Source organism: Lipotes vexillifer, unplaced genomic scaffold (genome assembly GCF_000442215.2).
Source record: "Lipotes vexillifer unplaced genomic scaffold, Lipotes_vexillifer_v1.1 scaffold1180, whole genome shotgun sequence".
NCBI classification, from domain to species: domain Eukaryota; kingdom Metazoa; phylum Chordata; class Mammalia; order Artiodactyla; family Lipotidae; genus Lipotes; species Lipotes vexillifer.
In genome coordinates this window covers 707036-722849 of record NW_006771828.1, presented here as the reverse complement: position 1 = coordinate 722849, position 15814 = coordinate 707036, and the positions used below count along the sequence as shown (strand labels likewise).

At 39.6% G+C, this 15814-nt stretch overlaps 1 protein-coding gene across 1 annotated transcript in view; it reads right to left on the bottom strand.

Moving 5' to 3' along the window:
- The window catches only part of COL19A1 (collagen type XIX alpha 1 chain), a 381858-nt gene that overhangs the window by 53609 nt on the left and 312435 nt on the right, over positions 1-15814 (bottom strand). Inside the window, exons 24-34 of the mRNA XM_007447208.1 lie at positions 15317-15370; positions 14525-14614; positions 13708-13752; positions 13524-13601; positions 11898-11933; positions 11729-11782; positions 11575-11628; positions 10472-10513; positions 6154-6258; positions 6019-6072; positions 5717-5770 (exon numbers count right to left, since the gene is read on the bottom strand). Of these exons, the coding sequence (XP_007447270.1) occupies positions 5717-5770; positions 6019-6072; positions 6154-6258; positions 10472-10513; positions 11575-11628; positions 11729-11782; positions 11898-11933; positions 13524-13601; positions 13708-13752; positions 14525-14614; positions 15317-15370 (666 nt within the window). The remainder of the gene's footprint in view (positions 1-5716; positions 5771-6018; positions 6073-6153; positions 6259-10471; positions 10514-11574; positions 11629-11728; positions 11783-11897; positions 11934-13523; positions 13602-13707; positions 13753-14524; positions 14615-15316; positions 15371-15814) is intronic.

Sequence of the window (15814 nt, the reverse complement as noted above, 5' to 3'; positions counted from 1 at the left end):
TTCCCTATTCTGATATTTCGATTTTGCAAGTCCTACCTCAGTTGCTACCAAGAATATTTATTTTTCCATTGCTACAACTTACGGCTGACAATATTTTTCATGTCCTATCTATTAATTATTATTCTAAAATATTGTAGAAAGACCTGTATTCCAAGCAAGAATTCCCTCTGACTATGAGAGGTAAGTCTGTGCTCTATCAGCATCTGCTAATTTGCTACCTTGCATTGTGAAACAACACCTGTAAAAACTGTTGAGGATAATGTCACTTTCGTAAGACCAATAAACCGAAAGGCAACTCCTCTCTTTAAGTTCCCAAATGGATTAAATCGACCATTGGATAATTATTAAATAATAATTGGGAATTCCTCAAAGAGACAGGGTGTCCTTCTGCATCTTTTCCACTAAGGGTAGAACAGACATCTTAGATTTTGTATAATTAGATATTATATGCATATTAAAATAGTATAGTTTATTGGCCAGCTGGAAATACATATGTTCTTGGGCAAAGTTTCATTCACTTAAACAAATCAACAAATTAAAATTTCAGGGAGTATCTGAGTCCAAGTGAAGACAAGATAATATTCAGTATTTCTCACCTGCCTGAGAGGGACAAGCTGCATTGCCCCGTTACCCACCAAAGGCCCAATTGAGCTAGTATGTTACTTCAGGCTTATTCATACTATTCATGTGATGTGAAGAAACAGTGGAGAATCTCCTCCTGAACTAGCTGAAGTTGTCTAAGTGTCTTGTGCAAAGTCTGTGTACGCTGTGTTAAAGACCCAGCAAGGTGTACTTAAGGAAAAGCACACTAAAATAGTGATTAAGGAGGGATTTCAGTTCACCAGGAGTGCTAAGGATTCTGAAGAATCAATAAAAGTTAACTTCTAATAAATTTAATTTAGAGTCACTTATGAAAAGACCTGAATTCCAATTATTTCCCGATCTTTTTGTTATTGCATTCTCAATTGCCTTTAAAACCTACTTCTTGAGTCGAGGCAGTTAAAAGCTGTTAGACTATTAAAATCAGACACTGTGCTTGTACTTTAGTGCAACTTTCTGTGGAGCATGAAGATGCAAAAGCTCAATAACTCTTCCTTATTTAGAAAATAAAATGCCTTTACTGTTTTATTTCCAGATGAAAATAAATGTTGTATTTCTTTGCTCTTCAATTTTTAACTCGGAAAAAAAACAACCCAATCCTCACAGTTTTCTTGAATAGAATCCATGTTAATTAAAAACAATAACAACGATGATAATTTATAATGTGAAATATATAACTCCAACTCAAAAAAAAGATCTACTTTATATCATTTTGATTTTCTGCACTAACATCAAGGTTACTACATGCCAGATGGCTTACTTACTTTCATTAAGAATTATTAGTATCAAAACTGTTTAAACTAACAAGAATTCATCATCCTGATTGGTTTTTCTAAGAGTTCATGTGAATTATGCAGGAAAGAATGCTATCCTGAGCATCAGTGTGGCTGAGAGTCAGAAAATTATGCCACCATCTCAAGAGCACATTTGACTTTGAACCTTAGTGGGAGGGTGGGCAGCTGGTTTAAACCAGTCCAAGCAGACCCATTTGATAGTTTTTTTTTTTCTTCCTCCCAAGAGTTTGAAAGTTGAGCAGAGATACAAACAAACCAAGGTCACTGAAACTGAGTCATGTTACAGCAGCGGCCCAGGGAAGTTCTGCTGAGTTCTGGAGCTGCCCTATCCCTAGGCTGGTTGCTAACTATTCCTTCAATTCTATGAGCTACTTTGGGATTCTTTTCAGTAAATCTCCTTTCCCTCTTTCTTCTTGCTTTTATCTTGAGAGAGCTGGAATTGTTACCTGCTATGAGAAAACAGAAACGTAGTAACTGATATTTAACTTTGTGTTTGAATTCCCTTGTCTCAAAAACTGGATCACTGAAAATAAGCATCAACGTATTATTTAAAATGTGTTAACATTTGGAAAAAACCTGTCTTTGTTTCTATTTGTTTAGCATCAAACATGAGATATAGGAAAATTGATGTCCTTTTGTTGTGTCACATGGAAGGAATCAACCGTAGGGCTGCATGATCAGAGAAAAGCCTTTTACCTCATTGCCTTTCTCCCCACGTATCCCGGGGTAGCCTCGCTCTCCTTTGCTCCCCTAGAGACACAATACATTTAGTTAGTACACTCAGTCATTTTGTCATCTTTTGGGAAAATGAACATATCTCTTCTCAGGACACTTGGGGCATGTCATTTGGACAGAATCGGGGGAAAAAAATAAATGACATCTGCAAATGGCTTTTACCCCACTTTTCCAAAATATTTTTAGAAAAAGGACTGTATTTTAAAATGTATTTCTTTTTTTTACCCTGAATTAAAGGTTGCACAGAGGAGAGACTTTCTTACCTTTGGTCCCTCTCTGCCTGGGACTCCTGGAGGACCTCGTGGCCCTACATCACCCTAGAGGACAGAACAGTCACAGCTGAGAGAAGGCATCATGTGTCACCTCCAGGGTCCACCAACACTTAGCCCCCTTCTTACCTTCTGGGCTACAGAATCAAACTGTCCAGGCTCACCAGTGCCTGCTTCTTCTCCTTTGCTGCTTTTCAGCCCAGGGACACTGGCTTGGCAGTTGCCACAGAAGTTCTAATGAAGATAGAGATAAGGTCACTGGAGATTCATTATTCATTGATTGGGCTTGAACTTCTATTTGAACTTTTGTGAGAGTTGAGTGATAGCCATTGCTATGTCATTCTACTTTCAGAAACTTAATTTATTCAATTTGAAAGACTACTTTTGGGGAGGCAAAAACTATTTTAAAAGATAAACTCATAAGTCAAGAACACAGGGTTTCAGTTGCTTAGCAGCATGTTTAAAAAGGGAGGTGGCAATAAAGTTTGGAATAACCAGCAAGATTACAGAGCTCATAAAACCAATAGCATAAATCATAAGAAAGAAAGAAAGAAAGGAAGGAAGGAAGAAAGAAAGGAAGGAAGGAAGGAAGGAAGGAAGGAAGGAAGGAAGAAAGGAAGGAAGAAAGAAAGCAAGAAAGCAAGAAAGCAAGAAAGAAAGAAAGCAAGAAAGAAAAGCTGTGAAGAAAGGATTTCCCCTTTTGAGAGCCCAATCAGTTGGAGAACCCTAAACACAGCTTACTAACCTTTTATTTGTTAGGGGAAACACTCATGTGGGAAACAATTATTTGAGCGACTGGGACTTGACTTCTAAGTCAAATCCACGTGCAGATAGGAAATATAAGTGGAATCACCTTTCCATCGCCTTCTCTGTAATATTTAGCTGGTCTGCAAAGGCTTCAATTTAGGTATCTGAGCTCACAAGATAAATTCTTATCACATAAAGCCTACAGAGGCTTATTTTTAAATAAACTGTTATAAAAATATGATCAGGAACGGCATAAAATAGGGACTACTGAGTGGGGGAGACAGCTTAAATTTAACAATTGACCAAAGGTAGGACAATCTACGCCTCAATTCCTCCATCTTTTTAACCAAAGGGAAGAATCCTTACACATGAAGAGGGAATGGAAGCTTGCCATTGATGGGAAGCTGGCAAGAAAGCCCATGAAGTTCAACAGTTTTGACCCAGTGTATATCGGCACAAGTTTGATTTCCAAACATATGCTCCATGGAAGACTAATTTGTATGATACTGAAAAGGTTCTGAGGCAATTTGCCTAAGAAATGCTGGGTCAGAACAGTTCTCTTTGTGGTTGTCCTTCTTAGAGCTGGAATACATGAGAAGGAGTTGGGATGTGCAAAGTTTCCCAAACTAATTTTGCCACTAGGATCATTCCACTGAACTAATGTGCTGGTACAGGAGTTAAGAAACACATACATTTTTGTAGAACCACCCCTACTAAATCTGAAAAACTGTGAAGGCAGAGACGCTTGAGGACTTCAGAGAACCAAAAAGCTTTCCATATTTCAAAAAGTATAAACAATGTCTACTGTATCTGTAGACATTATAACATGGCATATCAATACATAGTAACATTTTAGAATGGATTATTCCATTGATTGCTTTTTTGCTGGAGTATAGTTGATTCACAATGTTGTGTTAATTCAGGTAAATGGCAAAGTGATTCAGTTATACATACATACATATATTATTTTCAGATTCTTTTCCCTTATAGCTTATTGCAAAATATTGAGCATGGTTCCCTGTGCTACAGTAGGTCTTTGTTGGTTACCTATTGCATACAGTAGTGCTCATATGTTAATCCCAAACTCCTAATTTATCCCTTCCCCTGTTTCCCCTTTGGTAACCATAAGTTTGTTTTCCATGTCTGTGGGTCTATTTCTACTTTGTATATAAGTAACATTTTAGGATGGATTATTCAATTGATTTTTATTGAAGTATAGCTGATTTACAATGTTGTGGTAGTTTCATGATTGTTTTAATAAAACATAAAAAATGGAAATAATTACAAGTCAATAGGATTTTCTAGAGTCATTTCAAACTGACCTCATCTTCTTTAGGTTAGAGTAACTAGAATGGTAAATGAAGGAAAAGTGGATTTCATTAAGGTTCTGGAAAAAATATCTTTTAAGATTTTTCTCACGGAGAGGATAAAGACGCATCAGTTATTAGCTAATACACGAGATCGTTCAAAGAAGGACTGATACACAGATTAACCTGGAGGAAGGTCTTTGAAGGTATACATCATTCGGGCTGGGAAATACGTCAGTTCTTTTCAACGCTTTATTCAAACACAGTTTTTGGAAACAAAGCAGGACGATCAAGTTCGCTAAAGACTTTAAGACAGAGTGGGACCCTTAATGTACTGGGTGACAGGATTAGGATTAAAATTCCCGTATGCTTTGGGGAACTACATGCTTCTCTTCTACTGAATACAGCATGCTGGGACTGTCAGTCAGCAGTCCTGCTCACCTCTTGCCAACTGGCTCCCCTGACACTCAGAACCTCCATGAGGTGATGCTGGGTCTGGACCCCGGCAAGGAAATTTATTAAGGGGATGCTGCCCTGGTGAAACTGTTGACTACTTCCATGTCTGAGGCCATCGGAGCCCTGGTTCTTTTCCCTGTCAGAGCCTGTTTGCAGTCTTTTTGTCTGTAGTGGGAGCTGCCCCACATCCTATCAGGATAGTCAATAATTTTTTTTGATCCTTAAAGAGCCCTAACTGTTCCGGAATGATATAACTCCTACAATCCTGCCGTTTCCAACATCACTGCCCTCATAGAGAACATGAGACTGACAGTCTGAGGACCTGCACTCCTGCGTTAATGTCGCACTTACTGGCTGTGTGACTCTGAGCAAGGTACTTAAATTAACTCCTCAGAATTTAGGTCTCTTGTGTACAGAATGCGAAACTCCACAGCCTGAACTCATAGGATTCTTGCTCAGGTTAAGTGAGATGATATAAGTAAAGCAGTGTGTTGCCTGGCATGTAATCATAACTCAGTAAACATAAGATCCTCCTGAAGCCCCCATAAATACTATTTTTTTAAAATAGGATTTACTCTTCTTTTTTCTTAATTAATTAATTAATTTAGGGCTGTGTTGGGTCTTCGTTTCTGTGCGAGGGCTTTCTCTAGTCGTGGCAAGCGGGGGCCACTCTTCATCCCAGTGCGCGCTGTCTTTGTTTCTATTTGTTTAGCATCAAACATGAGATATAGGAAAATTGATGTCCTTTTGTTGTGTCACATGGAAGGAATCAACCGTAGGGCTGCATGATCAGAGAAAAGCCTTTTACCTCATTGCCTTTCTCCCCACGTATCCCGGGGTAGCCTCGCTCTCCTTTGCTCCCCTAGAGACACAATACATTTAGTTAGTACACTCAGTCATTTTGTCATCTTTTGGGAAAATGAACATATCTCTTCTCAGGACACTTGGGGCATGTCATTTGGACAGAATCGGGGGAAAAAAATAAATGACATCTGCAAATGGCTTTTACCCCACTTTTCCAAAATATTTTTAGAAAAAGGACTGTATTTTAAAATGTATTTCTTTTTTTTACCCTGAATTAAAGGTTGCACAGAGGAGAGACTTTCTTACCTTTGGTCCCTCTCTGCCTGGGACTCCTGGAGGACCTCGTGGCCCTACATCACCCTAGAGGACAGAACAGTCACAGCTGAGAGAAGGCATCATGTGTCACCTCCAGGGTCCACCAACACTTAGCCCCCTTCTTACCTTCTGGGCTACAGAATCAAACTGTCCAGGCTCACCAGTGCCTGCTTCTTCTCCTTTGCTGCTTTTCAGCCCAGGGACACTGGCTTGGCAGTTGCCACAGAAGTTCTAATGAAGATAGAGATAAGGTCACTGGAGATTCATTATTCATTGATTGGGCTTGAACTTCTATTTGAACTTTTGTGAGAGTTGAGTGATAGCCATTGCTATGTCATTCTACTTTCAGAAACTTAATTTATTCAATTTGAAAGACTACTTTTGGGGAGGCAAAAACTATTTTAAAAGATAAACTCATAAGTCAAGAACACAGGGTTTCAGTTGCTTAGCAGCATGTTTAAAAAGGGAGGTGGCAATAAAGTTTGGAATAACCAGCAAGATTACAGAGCTCATAAAACCAATAGCATAAATCATAAGAAAGAAAGAAAGAAAGGAAGGAAGGAAGAAAGAAAGGAAGGAAGGAAGGAAGGAAGGAAGGAAGGAAGGAAGAAAGGAAGGAAGAAAGAAAGCAAGAAAGCAAGAAAGCAAGAAAGAAAGAAAGCAAGAAAGAAAAGCTGTGAAGAAAGGATTTCCCCTTTTGAGAGCCCAATCAGTTGGAGAACCCTAAACACAGCTTACTAACCTTTTATTTGTTAGGGGAAACACTCATGTGGGAAACAATTATTTGAGCGACTGGGACTTGACTTCTAAGTCAAATCCACGTGCAGATAGGAAATATAAGTGGAATCACCTTTCCATCGCCTTCTCTGTAATATTTAGCTGGTCTGCAAAGGCTTCAATTTAGGTATCTGAGCTCACAAGATAAATTCTTATCACATAAAGCCTACAGAGGCTTATTTTTAAATAAACTGTTATAAAAATATGATCAGGAACGGCATAAAATAGGGACTACTGAGTGGGGGAGACAGCTTAAATTTAACAATTGACCAAAGGTAGGACAATCTACGCCTCAATTCCTCCATCTTTTTAACCAAAGGGAAGAATCCTTACACATGAAGAGGGAATGGAAGCTTGCCATTGATGGGAAGCTGGCAAGAAAGCCCATGAAGTTCAACAGTTTTGACCCAGTGTATATCGGCACAAGTTTGATTTCCAAACATATGCTCCATGGAAGACTAATTTGTATGATACTGAAAAGGTTCTGAGGCAATTTGCCTAAGAAATGCTGGGTCAGAACAGTTCTCTTTGTGGTTGTCCTTCTTAGAGCTGGAATACATGAGAAGGAGTTGGGATGTGCAAAGTTTCCCAAACTAATTTTGCCACTAGGATCATTCCACTGAACTAATGTGCTGGTACAGGAGTTAAGAAACACATACATTTTTGTAGAACCACCCCTACTAAATCTGAAAAACTGTGAAGGCAGAGACGCTTGAGGACTTCAGAGAACCAAAAAGCTTTCCATATTTCAAAAAGTATAAACAATGTCTACTGTATCTGTAGACATTATAACATGGCATATCAATACATAGTAACATTTTAGAATGGATTATTCCATTGATTGCTTTTTTGCTGGAGTATAGTTGATTCACAATGTTGTGTTAATTCAGGTAAATGGCAAAGTGATTCAGTTATACATACATACATATATTATTTTCAGATTCTTTTCCCTTATAGCTTATTGCAAAATATTGAGCATGGTTCCCTGTGCTACAGTAGGTCTTTGTTGGTTACCTATTGCATACAGTAGTGCTCATATGTTAATCCCAAACTCCTAATTTATCCCTTCCCCTGTTTCCCCTTTGGTAACCATAAGTTTGTTTTCCATGTCTGTGGGTCTATTTCTACTTTGTATATAAGTAACATTTTAGGATGGATTATTCAATTGATTTTTATTGAAGTATAGCTGATTTACAATGTTGTGGTAGTTTCATGATTGTTTTAATAAAACATAAAAAATGGAAATAATTACAAGTCAATAGGATTTTCTAGAGTCATTTCAAACTGACCTCATCTTCTTTAGGTTAGAGTAACTAGAATGGTAAATGAAGGAAAAGTGGATTTCATTAAGGTTCTGGAAAAAATATCTTTTAAGATTTTTCTCACGGAGAGGATAAAGACGCATCAGTTATTAGCTAATACACGAGATCGTTCAAAGAAGGACTGATACACAGATTAACCTGGAGGAAGGTCTTTGAAGGTATACATCATTCGGGCTGGGAAATACGTCAGTTCTTTTCAACGCTTTATTCAAACACAGTTTTTGGAAACAAAGCAGGACGATCAAGTTCGCTAAAGACTTTAAGACAGAGTGGGACCCTTAATGTACTGGGTGACAGGATTAGGATTAAAATTCCCGTATGCTTTGGGGAACTACATGCTTCTCTTCTACTGAATACAGCATGCTGGGACTGTCAGTCAGCAGTCCTGCTCACCTCTTGCCAACTGGCTCCCCTGACACTCAGAACCTCCATGAGGTGATGCTGGGTCTGGACCCCGGCAAGGAAATTTATTAAGGGGATGCTGCCCTGGTGAAACTGTTGACTACTTCCATGTCTGAGGCCATCGGAGCCCTGGTTCTTTTCCCTGTCAGAGCCTGTTTGCAGTCTTTTTGTCTGTAGTGGGAGCTGCCCCACATCCTATCAGGATAGTCAATAATTTTTTTTGATCCTTAAAGAGCCCTAACTGTTCCGGAATGATATAACTCCTACAATCCTGCCGTTTCCAACATCACTGCCCTCATAGAGAACATGAGACTGACAGTCTGAGGACCTGCACTCCTGCGTTAATGTCGCACTTACTGGCTGTGTGACTCTGAGCAAGGTACTTAAATTAACTCCTCAGAATTTAGGTCTCTTGTGTACAGAATGCGAAACTCCACAGCCTGAACTCATAGGATTCTTGCTCAGGTTAAGTGAGATGATATAAGTAAAGCAGTGTGTTGCCTGGCATGTAATCATAACTCAGTAAACATAAGATCCTCCTGAAGCCCCCATAAATACTATTTTTTTAAAATAGGATTTACTCTTCTTTTTTCTTAATTAATTAATTAATTTAGGGCTGTGTTGGGTCTTCGTTTCTGTGCGAGGGCTTTCTCTAGTCGTGGCAAGCGGGGGCCACTCTTCATCCCAGTGCGCGGACCTCTCACTATCGCGGTCTCTCTTGTTGCGGAGCACAGGCTCCAGACGCGCAGGCTCAGTAGTTGTGGCTCATGGGCCTAGTTGCTCTGCGGCATGTGGGATCTTCCCAGACCAGGGCTCGAACCCGTGTCCCCCGCATTAGCAGGTAGATTCTCAACCACTGCGTCACCAGGGAAGCCCCTATTTTCTGACTTATGAGAAAATGTTGGCTTTTGAAAGTCTTAAAACCCCCCTCTATATATTTATATCTACATTTACATTTATATTCATATACTATTCTCAAAACCTTTCTCACCTGACAAATATATTTACTAGAATTCTAGTCTTGTGAATTCAATTCAACAAATATTCCTGCCTGCCTACTATTGAGTAAGTCATTGCAGGAACCATTGAGTTAAATGCTGGGAATATAAAATAGATCACATATACACACACATAGCTCGTGTGCGTGTGTACAAATATACTGTCCATTCATACATTGACAGATACGACACATGAGGTTTGAGTGGAATATAAAGGGACAGACTTTCATTTGGGTTCAGTCTTAGCATTCCACAGAGAAACATGCAAATACACAACCTCCAGGTGTCCCATTATCAAGCCTCCCCCCATCTGTTTTATAAATAAAATAGAGGAAAGTATTAGAGAAAAAAAACGGTAGCAAGATTAATTCCCTGTGAGGTGGATAATAGGTAGAGATCATTTTTATTTAACAGAGTCACAGGTGTTAGGGCAATTGTCAGCTATGCAATTTTGTAACTCACTTTGTAAAATCCCATGACATAAAAACTCAGCCTTGCAAGCTAGCTGTTTATTGAGTAGCATTGTTTTCCATCCTGGACTGGCCAGGGCAGACACTGTGAGGAGGACTGGGTTTCACAGTGATGAGCCTGGGTGGGTAAACACCATTAAGAGAAAGCTATTGCTGCAGAGAGAGAACATCTACTCAAGGGTGCTGATGACACCATTCCTCTCCTGCAGCTCATCTCAGAACTACCACCTCCTCCCCTGCCCCCCTGTTCCTCCACACCCAAAATGAGAGGCTGGGAAAGAAAAGAGTGGGGAATTAGTATAAGTGGCACTAGACACTTACAGATATGTGTTCCTTTTTCTATCTGAAAGATGTTCTGCCATTAAGAAATTGAATTTTAATTCAGGCTAAGCAATTAACTCAAATTCTCATAAAGATTTCCTTTTTGATTTTTCCCGGAAGTTAACACATAATTTCTTACATAGCCACAGAGTACCTTGAACAAGGCCCCAATGTCTCCCAAGAGAGGAAGTGCAATCTGTGGATAAGGAGAAAAAAACCCCCCAATACATGTAATTATACATATACAGGCACACAATACGATACAAACATAATGAACATAGATATTTTCCCTCAAAACACCAGGCCAGCTGAGATTTGTCACCATGGTGACAAATGGTAGGGCTTAGAAGAGCCTCACCATCAGGATGGTTGGCCAACATGATGTTTCCTATCCAGAAACAGATACAGGACTCGGGCAGTGCTTTGGCCTCGTGTCTTAAAGCGTCCTTTCAGAGAGACACCGTAAACCCCAGTAATGCTTTAAAGGTTCCCAGTCAATACATATACACACATGATTCACTCAGTGAGGGAGTTAAAGGCCAAGATACGCCTCTGCATGTAACTTATAAATGGCACATGAGGCTCAAACTGTGTAGGAGGATTTGTGAGACTCAGAACCGAGAGGCCAGATTTGGGTTTTATTATACAGAATTCTTAATACGATGTCATATACCATATGGCTTCTTAAATTATAACTGCCAATTTGGAGGCTATTTAAAGGGATTTCACTGTCACTCAAAGCAAGGTTTAACCTAAAATAAAACTTTGGAACACCCATTTAGTGCCTAAACCTATTCTGAAAAGCCTACTCAAGCCAGTTTTGTAATTTAACCATTTCAGCATTCTTAAAGCCACCAAATCAATAGATATGTACCATATTGTGGGAAACTTACCTGCAAACTTTCATTTAGGAAAATGAAATTCAGTGTCACTAGCATTAGAAAGAATAGAATCTGTGGCTATGTGTTTTAACTCAATTTTCCATGGGATTGAGACATTATACACCAAGGTTCAGCTTGGGGCAAAAATTGTACAGCTGAATTACACCCTCAGGAAATAAGTATTCGTCACACACACAAAAATGCTGATGTAGCTTGAATTTTTTTCCCCTCTACAAAAAAATGGGGCTAAACAAAATCACTAAGCAGTCACTGAGCATTCTAATTAGTTTGGACAGCAAAACTTGCTTGGTAGGCTGTTTGGCTTCTGGGTGCATTAAAGATACATACATAAATCAGGCACAGTCTGTCAACATACCGGGTCACCTGGGGGGCCTGGCAGACCTGGCTTTCCATCCCTCCCAGGAGCTCCCTGAAAACAGAAGCAGCATGTTCAAATCTTTGCACCTCGGTACAGGTTCAGATTAAGACAGGTGTGGGGGAGAAGGGACGTAGGTAAAAACTGTCCTTACATCATTCCCTGGGGTTCCTGGAGCTCCTGGCAACCCAGGGAGACCTCGAGGACCCTGGAAAAGGGGAAAATAGTTACTTATAAGGATAGTCTTTTAGTAATTGCCCCCATCCCCCCCTGAGTCAGCAAGATGGATTTGCTGTGCCAGATAACTTGGTTAAGTAGCGTACCTGAATCCCTGGCTCTCCAGCTGGGCCTTGGGAGCCCTGAATAGAAGGAGATTCAGTGATCAGAATTCTGCTGGGAATGTCCATATATTACCCAAGTGGGATAAAGGGCCAAGTACTGTAATTTACATAGTGGACAACAGGGCTTGCCACCCTGCACACTCTGAAAACTCTCTGCAAAGCTGGCCCAGAGTTCTGGGTGGCAGGTGAACACCTGGCCAGATGCAGTGCTGGAAGCACCACCGTAACTGTGTTCAGACGCCTGGGCCGCCCCCGAGCCCGCCATTGGTCCCTGCCCACTCACGGGCGCACAAACAACACGCCCAAGTTCTGTCTGCTAGACACTGGCCGGCCACAGGGTAACCGGCTTGGGGCTTTCTTTCCTTCCTGCTTTTTTACTGGGAGTCATTTCTCTGAAGAAATTGCCAGAACCAGTGTTCAGTGATGGGAACTGGAAATAAAACTTCAGTTATTCTTTTCTATGCTAGAAAACTGGAATTTGGGGTAACTAAAATGAGGCTGGGAGATTATCAGTGAACCTAATGATGACAGATCCATCCCTATCTCATGACCGTGGACCCCTGGATGAGGAGCTGACTGATCACCTGGGTGAGTAAAGAGCTGGGGTCTCAGCACCTGGCTTCACTACCTGCTCATTGCCTTTTCCCTTCTCACTTTTAAATAAATATTCATTTCGTCATTTAAATAAATATTCATTTTGTCAAATTCATTTTGCTTCCTTTCTATTTATACTGTGTGCTTAAGTTATTTTTGGTTTGTTGGTTTATTTTTCGCTTCAACCTCCTTCACTCCCCTAATAATTTCCTGACCTACTTTTTTACTTTGTTTAATCTCCCATCTCCAGTGGTCTTTATATTCTCACCCTGGAAAATCAAACACCAGCCACACACAATATAACCATTCACTATTTACATCTTCTTTTACCTCTCACGATAGTTTCATTTCAAGGCCAATCCCCAAATTAATGTCTTTGGGATAACCATCTATTTCACTTTTCTTGTCCCAAAATCTTTTATCTTTTTTCATAGTAAATAAAAAGTTTTATCTCTTACTGCTATTTGGTCCACAGGTATGCATACAATGGTCATTATTATCATTATTACCCTTATAGCTAAAACACGTCAAAAAACTTTCTATTATTTGGCTTAACTATCAAAAACTATCTCTATTCTCTCTTCTCTAAGATATTACATAGAGATTTTTGATATCATCTCATTTATAGGCACTCCATTCACTTTAAAAGTAACTTTTCATTTTATTCTAATTAAATACAAACAGTAATATATAATATCCTAATATTGGGCATTCTCATAATCTTACACTCATTTGTACTTCTAAATATATAGAATGGAGGAATAAAGTGTTAAATAACTTGTTCTAATTCAAAATCAGTGTATGTGTGATTAGCAACTGTAAGTCAATAAACAGTGGGTACCTTCTGTGCTTAGGATATAACCACAATGCCCATTAATTCTTGCTCTCTGACTAGCACTTTTTTTATCTCCTCTGACCATTTCACTCTTTTCTCCGTATTCAAATTTGTTGCTGGATTTTATTTCACAACATTGGGTCAACAGGGTTTCAAAAACTTGATTGAATTTCACTTACAGTTCGGCCAGGAATTCCTATCCCTGGGGGGCCTATGTCACCTGGGGAGCCGTGGATACCTGGCAGTCCTCTTTCTCCCTGTGCAATTAGATGCTTCTGTTAGTGTGAGGCTCAAGGGACATGGATTTTCCAGTTATATTTCGTTAATTATTGATTCTTTAAAAATTATCTATGATATTTTTACCTTTGGCCCTCGCGGACCAGGTGCTCCAGGATTTCCATCTAATCCCTAAAAGAGAAAGAAGAGAAAAGGAAGTGAATACATTTCTTTTCCTAAAAAGTTTAATTACATCTTAGAAGTCATAACTCAAAAATATTTCATTGCTCTTCATCTTTTTTGAATAAACCGTTTCTGTAAAATAGTAAGGAAGAGGGAACACAAATTTCACTAGGCTATAGATTTTGTGTAGTTACTTTAAAATATAAGATGTTTTCATCTTTAAAAGGAGGCATCTGATATTGAGAACTATTTATTACTATTCATATAAAAGGTCAAAGGGGATGAGAATAAAAGGCAGATGAAACAGGCATATGGGTTGGATTTTCCAGCTATCCAGTTTTCTATGTCCTGGGATTAGCCCAGGCCACAAGGACATTTTTTAAAGATGACCACCTATGGCTATATATGCAGAGCCTCTAGAAGGGAAATTTCAGGAAGTTCTTCTGTTTTAAGATATTGTCCAAGGAAGGTTTATGGTTTAAAACTAGCATACCTTACTAGGTTTCATAAATCCCTAAATAGTCCCTGCAGAAGCTTCAGGGGCACCTATGAATCTCCCAAAATTGTATGAAAAATGGTGCATGTATGTGCATTTTCTTCAGATGAGAGCCCTTTGCTTGCATCAAATTTCCAAAAAGATTAGACCTCTGATCTAAAGAATAAGATGAATACTTTTTCTGCAGACCTAAACATTCCTAGGCCTGTGATCTGAAACTGGGAACACACAAACAGTAATTAATCAACTTGCAAAGGAAATGTTAGTAAAAGGATTGGTACTTACTGGTTCCCCTGGCAGGCTTTTTCCTGGAGGACCAGCCTCACCTTTTGGACCTGGAAGTCCAGGAGGCCCTACAATCCCACCTGGGTCTCCCTGAGGGAACAAGGTAAGATTCTCACTTCATCACTCAGGTTCATGGTGGGATGTGTAGAGGCAGCAGTTTCCATAGTATTAAGTTGTCACCATAGCCAGTCACACTGCCTTCTCTCACCCATTCATTCACTCATTCCACTATATGTACTGAGTGTCCAATCCACGTGGACACGGTTCTGTTATCTTAAGTGCACCTAGATCTTGCGGTGAGCTATGTTACAGTAGGTTTACAGTATCATGAAATGTATGTATGTGTATAAATAAATATGCAAACAATATAAAAATCTATTCATATAGTTCTTTAGATGACCTTTATGTTTTCTTTAAGTTATTCCCAAGTAATGGTTCAGTACTAAAATACTATTTCCATGTAGACATCAAGAAACAGGTCCTGAGAGATTGAGACTTCTTAGGTCTACACCTGAGTTGTTAGCTGAGCCTGAAACAGGTTTTTTGAGTCCTGAGATCTTCAACTCTAAGGCAGTTCATTTTGTCACATTGCATTTTCAGTGCCATAACCCGGGCTGCCCCTGTGTCCAGGGATGACACTCATGCCATAGTTTATGCGAACATCTATCTCCTGCACAATCCCAGCTGCCCTGTCTTGTCCTTTCACTCCCTCAGTGTCCTTATGACCGTCTGTCTGTCTCTTCCTCCTACCCAGCTACTTAATATACAAAGTGAGTGAAACGGAAGCTATACCTTTTCTCCCTTAATGCCTTGTTTTCCTGGGATACCGTGTTCTCCTGGCAATCCCTAGAAAATTCAGAATAAAAGGGAGAGAGCAATTAGAAAATCTCTTATTGTTATAACATTTCTATCTGTGAGTTTTTGTCAGGAGAAGAGAATTTTAACATGTAAACTACATGGGAATGTGTTGATTTTGGTCTGCTGGAGAGAGAAAAATCTTAATGAAAATGTGTGGCTTGTTGTTTCAAGTGAGGTAACCTGAATGTAATGAGAAAGAAACTAAATAAGGGAGACTTGAACTAAATGCCCCATCCATATTACTGCCAAAAGGCATGGAAGAATGGCTGTTGGTGGCATCACACTATGACTCAGAAAGACAATGGGGTAAATAGAAAATATGCTTTTACTATGATTTGGCAAGAAAGGCTCTTTTTTTTTTTTTTTTGCTCTACGTGGGTCTCTCACTGTCGTGGCCTCTCCCGTTTCAGACACCATGCTCCGGAGACGCAG